Genomic DNA, 6,526 nt, shown 5'->3' on the forward strand with positions numbered 1-6,526 from the left:
GTTGTTGTTGTATGTCTGGGATTGATGTGACCTTTCCGAGGCAGTTGTTGGGATTTCAGCAGACATTTCCAGTGAAGCCCTTGCTGACTGCTGGTCAAATCCCTTCCTTCGGATGCCTTTGTTTCCCTCAGCCACGTCTGTGACTGATCCCAGCAGCCCAGTGCCACTCCTGCGTGGTGTGTGGAATGTAGCAGTGCATTTGGGGAAGGGATTTGGGGGACACGTGCCCTTGTAAACATGCTCATGACAGGCATCAGGAGTTGATCTGAAGAAGTGATCTTTACAACTTTCCTGTTGTTCCTTGTTGCATCTTTTTCTCACCATCGCTATTCACGTCTTTTTGACATGACATTGTGGCCGACAGCGGCAACACCACCAGGCCGCCCGCACGGATTACTCAGCCCCCCGCTGAGGGGACAAGGATCACCACACACTCAGCATTGATGATACTTTATTCCAACCCCTTGTTTACACCATGTGCTTATATCTGCTACTCCCCGCACCTCCTCTCACTCCACCCCGTGCCCACCTCTTCTGTACCTTCCACCTCTCACGTCACAACCCGAGACCTTCCGGACGCCTACCACAGAGGCTCCTTCCTTTGTCGTGGTTTGGCCCATCAGCGCAGCAGCACCACCACAGTCTCTCGCTCGGTGCCCCCATCCACCCCCACCCTCGTTAGGATGCAGAGGCCCCAGCGAAATGGGGGTAAAAAGATCACCAAGGTAGTTGTGGATGGAGACAAGGGCAGGAAGGGCTGGCTGCCAGTTACGGCTCCGGGCAATTCTTTGCCACGGTTGCAGTTTCTGCCGTTGCAGGGTCCCTCTCTCAGGACAAGGCCTCTTCTGGGCATAAGTTGAATGAGCTGCTTTGTCGTGGGTTCCTCCCCACAGTTACAGCTGTGGATATTGGGTCCCTTCCTCAGGACACGGCCTCTTCCAGTCATAGTCACTGCTCCTGGCTCGGGGCCTTTAATGAAGTGAATCGCTGCCCCTGGTCTGGGGCCAGCTTTAGCAAAGTGAGTCTCTGCCCCTGATGTGGGGTCTTTAGAGAAATGACAACAAATCCCAGCGTCACCAGCTCTCTCCATAGAATGCAGGGGAGTCTCTGCTCCAGCACACCTCCTCCTCTCTTCCATCACTGACCTTGGAGTCCGCATGGCTGTTTCTCTCTCTGTTCCTACTCCTTGTACCGCCACCAGCCAGAAGAAAAAGAAGGGGCAGAAGAAAGAAAAAGATGGAGGAAGAAACATCCTCTCCCAGCTTCTTCTTAAAAAGTGGTTGTGGAGGCGTCTCATTGGCTCAGCCCCAGCAGTGGGTCTGGCTCAGAGCTGGGGAGAGTTGCGAGCAACTTCTTACAGGAGCCACCTTTACAGCCCCTTCCCCCTCACCAGAAAAGGCTGTCACGGCAAACCGTGACAAGGTTAAACACAAGCAGCCCATCCCTTTCCCCTCATTGCACGTTTCTGACATGCAGACCTCATGAGGGACATCCCCAGCTCCCCATCAGGTGCAGACGGGCCCCAGGAGCCTCTGTGACGTCACAGAGTGTCTCCAGGACCCGCCACATCCCCTGTCCAGGCCTCTGCCGCCCCACGGCTGCTGCCCTCACTCTCACTGCACTGTGCGACCGAGAGCTGCAGCAGCTGCACCCCGTGCGATGGTCGAGGCTCAGAAAGGGCCCTGGGTGGGCCCCTGGAGACCCCACCGGCCCCGCGGCCCCATCATGGCCCAGTTCACCAGCCCGGGGCCCAAGTACTCGCTGCCTGGGACAACAGGTAGAGTTGCCCTGGCCAGGGGCTGCCTTGCGGGCGCTGCCCCTGGGGCACATGCAGCTGCCACCTTGGCTCTCAGCCTCCCTGCTCTGGGCAGGACACAGCAAGGGCTGGGGCTGCAAAGGCAACGGGCGGCTGCAGGCAGGCAGCCTCTCATGGGCTTTCCTCCCTAGGCTGCCAGGATCACTGCATCACCAAAGCCAAAGCCCCCGCTTACACAATGCGGGGGGCCAAAGCTCCCGCCCCGCAGAGCTGCTCCCCGGGCCCTGCCTACTACATCCCACCCTCCATCACCAGGAACGGGAAGTACGTGGCCCCAGCACAGCACATCTGCGGGCGGCCCAAGGAGAAGACCGAGGTCACCCCTGGGCCAGGTGAGCGCTAATTGCAGGATTCCACTGGGGAAGCAAGCGCGGCTGAGCACCTCCTCCCTGCCCTTCTCTCTGTGCCTCGAGGAGTAGCCCAAAGCCTCAATGCCCGTTTCCCCTGCCCCAGGTGACTACTCCACTGAGGAGAGTTGCAAACACCTCTACAAACGTGCGCCGGCGCAGTCCATGTCCTTCCGGCACAAGGCCAAAACCCAGCAGGGCCCAGGTAAGGGAGCTCTGGGAGAGACCCTGGGGCAGCCTCTGTGTCCTCCAGCCTCTGTCAACTGGGCCGGGGAAAAGCTGACACAGCAGGATGCCGCAGTCTCTGCACCAGCTCTCGGACATCCCAGAGCACCGGCTTCTCCCACAGCAGGAGCAGCAGCTCAGGCTTGGAGCTGCTGACAGCCTGCGCGGGCAGCAGCAGCCAGAAACAGCAGGAGCGGGAGCAGGACACCCTCCCTGCCCCTCACAGCCAGCCTGGCCGCATGCTGCTCTCCCTCCCAGGCGCTGCTGCTCTCCCCTCAGGGCTCACCGCGCATTCTGCCCCTTCCCCTCGCAGGTCCTGCCGCCTACACCCTGCCCAGGCAGCTGGGGCCCCACACAGCCTGCAGCCCTGCCAGCCCCTGCTACTCCCTGCGAGGGAAGAGTGAGCGCGGCAGCTTTGCTGAGGACCTCTCCAAGGTGAGCCCCGCGCCTCGGCTCCGTCCCGGCCCCGGCTGAAGCTCGGCCGCTCTCCTGGGCAGCCCCTGGGCGCGGGCACTGCCCTGAGCCGGCAGCACAGCCCGAGCAGCCCCGCGGGAGCCTGAGCCCGCGCCCGCCAGCCCTCGCTGCCCAGCGACAGAGCCTGGGCACGGCACAGCTCAGCAGCACCGCGGCCGAGCTGCCTCCTGCCCGCCAAACCGGCCTCTGGGCCGGCACCAGGAGCTGCCCCTGTGCCAGTCCCTCCCTGCCTCTCGCCCCACGGCTGTGGCTCGGCCGGCGCGACCTGCTGGGACCAACAGCAAGAGCCCGCAGCTGGGCTGGCACCCAGCAGCCTCCCTGCCTCTCTCACAGACACCAGGGCCTGCTGCATTCCCCAAGGTGCAGCTGGACACCTACAAAACGAGGGCTCCCGCGTACACCATGGGCACCAAAACCGCACCAGGAGGCCAAGCAAGGAGCCCAGGACCGGCCGACTACAGCCTGGGCAAGGTAAGGCAGCCCGCCCGCCTCTGCTGCTCTCTGCCACAGCCAGCCCTTGAGCATCGATCCCTTCCAACGGGCTTCTGACAGCTCCCCAGCCCCTTCCGGGAGGGACACAGCAGGGGCCGGCACATCTGCTCCTTGCCTGGGCCCAAAGCCCAGCAGCGTGGCCACAGAACCCGTCCTGGCCTCGCCTCTCCCTCGGCCGTTCCACGCTGACACGCTCACACCTCAGGCTCCTGAGGAGGACACAGCGCTGCAGAGGGGACACGCAGAGCCAAGAGCTGACCTTGCTCGTGCTCTGGGCATCTGCTGGCAGGGCAGGGGCATGGAGCCAAGTCTGCCTGCAGACACAAGGGCTCCGGACCTGCAGCAGCTGCCAGGCCCAGCTCAGCTCCAGCCCTCAGCTTGCCCTGCCAGCTGGAGCCGGCCTGTCACACCATTCCACAGCAAACCCCACATCCTGGCTTGCAGCAGCCTTCGGACAACACTCGAGCAAAGGATCCCACCTGCCCCTAAACTGCTTTTCTCTGGCCTTTACGGGCCTCCCCCCAAAGGGGAGAAATGCCCAGCAGGAAGAGCTGCAGCCATTGCAAACAGCCAGACAGCACAACACACAGGGGATGCACACACACCAGCTTGTACCCCATGGCCACACCTGCAGAGGAGTCAACTGCAGAACAGGGCCCCGGGGGCACCTCTTGATAGTCTCCCTTTTCCCTTCCAGGTGACGCTGATCAAGTCCCAGGCACCTGCTCCCACTTTTGGCATCCGACACTCCCCCTACACACTCCCTCTACTGCTTTAGACACAAGGCTCAGGAAACAACAGACCCCAAAGCTCTCATCTGCTCACCCGGGGCTGTGGGCAGAGGGGCTGAGCACGTGCAGACCATCTGCAGCCTCCCTCTCATGCCTGTGCCTCAGCCTAAGCACTGCAGGAGGAGGCTGAGGGCACAGCACCCAGAGGGACAGAGGCAGCCAAGCAGAGCTCTGACAGCCCCCTGTCAGTGTCTCTCCTGCCCCTGCTGCCCATTGTCTGAGGTTCTGCTGGGACCTGAAGTGTCTCTCTGACATTTTTATCCTTTTAGCATCAGAGTAGGTAACTGTCACCTTGGGAAGGTGCAGACACGGCTGGGAGCTGGGGCCTGTGGAAGGGAGAAGGGGGCTTGAAGAGAAGAAAGGATTCAATAAAGCCTCCAGCCTCACAGCCTGTCTCTGCTTCTCCTTTGCTCCAAGCAACTACTGCACAAAAAGGGTGACAACCAGCTCTACAGATGTATGGATGTAGAAGTGAGCACGGTTCTGAGTGCCAGCTCCAGGCACCAGCTTGCCCTTGCCCTGCAGCAGCCTCCAGCACCTCCCGCAACATTCCCCCTGAGTTGTCTTTGCTGTGGAAGGTGGGCTCAGGTTTCTCTGCGTCCCTCTGGTTCTATTGAGCATTCTCAGCCTTCTGCCAAAAGCTGCTCATGCTGCAGGCAGGTTGCATCCTGCTGTGCTGCAGTGGGTGTCAGGTTAGTGAGCAGGGGACGCTGACAGACCCTGCTGCTGTTGCCTCTCCCCGTCAGAGCCGTCCAGTCAGGGCCTGGGCTGCAATTCCTTGCAAAGAAGTGCAAATGGGAGCAGCCAGTGATAGAGAAGGACCAAGGGATCTGCAGGAACTGGAAGGGGGTGACCCCCCATGGCATAAGGCAGGTGGTGCTTTGTGCCCTCCCTCACTGGGACAAATGGCTGAGCTGTCAGCAGCGTGGCAGAGCAAGGAATCATTTCTACTGAGGCAGCAGAGCCCTGGTGAGCGCTGGTCCGTGGTGGGAAAGCTTTTCCAGAGCAAACACATTCTGTATTCTCTCAGTGTCTCTAGCTGCCTTTTGGTGCTGTCTCTGCCCAGCTGTGTCGTTCCTCCACTGCCAGTGCTCAGCCCCAGGGTGAGGCTCGCACGCTGCAAGCAGTTCACAGTCAGCTACCTGAAGGCTGTTCAGAGGGACCTGGCCAGGCCGGAGAAATGGGCTGAGGTTAATTGCATGGGGTTCAACAAGGCCCAGTGCCAGGTCCTGCACTTGGGCCAAAACAACCCCAGGCTTGGGACAGATGGGCGTGAGAGTTGTCTTGTGGAAAAAGACCTGGCGGTGTTAACTGACAGCAGCTGAACGAGAGCCAGCAGTGTGCCCAGGCGGCCAAGAAGGCCAATGGCTTCCTGGCCTGTATCAGGAATAGTGTGACCAGCAGGACCAAGGAGGCGACTGTCTCCCTGTGCTGGGCACTGGTGAGGCTGCACCACGAATACTGTGCCCAGTTCTGGGCCCCTCGCTGCAAGAAGCACATCGAGGTGCTGGAGTGTGCCCAGAGATGGGCAACGAAGCTGGTGAAGGGTCTGGAGAACAAGTCTGATGGGGAGCAGCTGAGGAAGCTGGGGATGTTCAGCCTAGAGAAGAGGAGGCTGAGAAGAGACATGAGCACTCTGTGCAACTGCCTGAAGGGGAGCAGCAGTGAGGAGGGGGTTGGTGTCTTCTCCCCAGTAATGAAATTGGATTTGAGTCGTGCCAGGGGAGCTTTAGATTGGACATGAGGAAGAATTTTTTCTTGGAGGGGGTTATTAAGCATTGGAACAGGCTGTGTACAGAGGTGGTGGAGTCCCCATCCCTGGAGGCCGATCCCCACCTCGCTACAGCCTCCTGTCAGTGCTCCTGTCTGCCCTCAGCCTCCTCTTCTCCAGGCTTGAACACCACCAGTTCCCTCAGCTGCCCCTCATCAGATTTGTTCTGCAGCCCCTTCTGCAGCTTCCTTGCCAATCTCTGGACACACTCCAGCCCCTCCATGTCTTTCTTGCAGTGAGGGACCCAAACCAGGGATGTTCTTACAAAGAGGGGGAAAATCAGCTGTTTCTGGGTGCTGTTTGCCTTGTGCTGCAGACCTCTTGGGATGGGAAGAGCCTTTGTGAGGTGCCTGTTCCTTTCCCTGGCTGCAAAGAGGGTCCAGGGTGCTCTGGTACCTCAGTCTGGGGGTAGAAAGAGTAGGCTAACCCCACCTGAAGCTTTTAGGGTAGATTTGGGGAGTTTCAATAGGCACCCACAAGCCATCCACATAGGCAGGGACATTGCTGCAGACACGAGTCTGTTCTGTGCTGTCCCGTCTATGTTTGTGTTCAGCTGCCTGTGGCAGACACATAAACAAGAGTCTGGATACTGCAGCAGCTCCTCAGTAGT

The 6,526-nt window shown here is 59.9% G+C and overlaps 1 protein-coding gene across 1 annotated transcript; it reads left to right on the forward strand.

The window, feature by feature from the left end:
- Positions 1-1,659: 1,659 nt before the first annotated feature.
- Positions 1,660-4,132, forward strand: CIMAP1A (ciliary microtubule associated protein 1A). Its single transcript, XM_062013851.1, has 6 exons — positions 1,660-1,785; positions 1,956-2,148; positions 2,270-2,368; positions 2,702-2,823; positions 3,196-3,333; positions 4,052-4,132. Exons 1-6 carry the CDS (start codon positions 1,660-1,662, stop codon positions 4,130-4,132), a joined length of 759 nt encoding a protein of 252 aa, XP_061869835.1.
- Positions 4,133-6,526: the final 2,394 nt, after the last annotated feature.

This window comes from Colius striatus, chromosome 22, assembly GCF_028858725.1.
Source record: "Colius striatus isolate bColStr4 chromosome 22, bColStr4.1.hap1, whole genome shotgun sequence".
NCBI classification, from domain to species: domain Eukaryota; kingdom Metazoa; phylum Chordata; class Aves; order Coliiformes; family Coliidae; genus Colius; species Colius striatus.

Bases quoted from the DNA above. Each gene is read 5' to 3' on its own strand.
- CIMAP1A (XM_062013851.1), top strand. From the start codon at position 1,660: ATGGTCGAGGCTCAGAAAGGGCCCTGGGTGGGCCCCTGGAGACCCCAC. The intron at 2,369-2,701 runs GTAAGGGAGCTC...TTCCCCTCGCAG, and splicing joins CAAAACCCAGCAGGGCCCAG to GTCCTGCCGCCTACACCCTG. The intron at 3,334-4,051 runs GTAAGGCAGCCC...TTTCCCTTCCAG, and splicing joins CCGACTACAGCCTGGGCAAG to GTGACGCTGATCAAGTCCCA.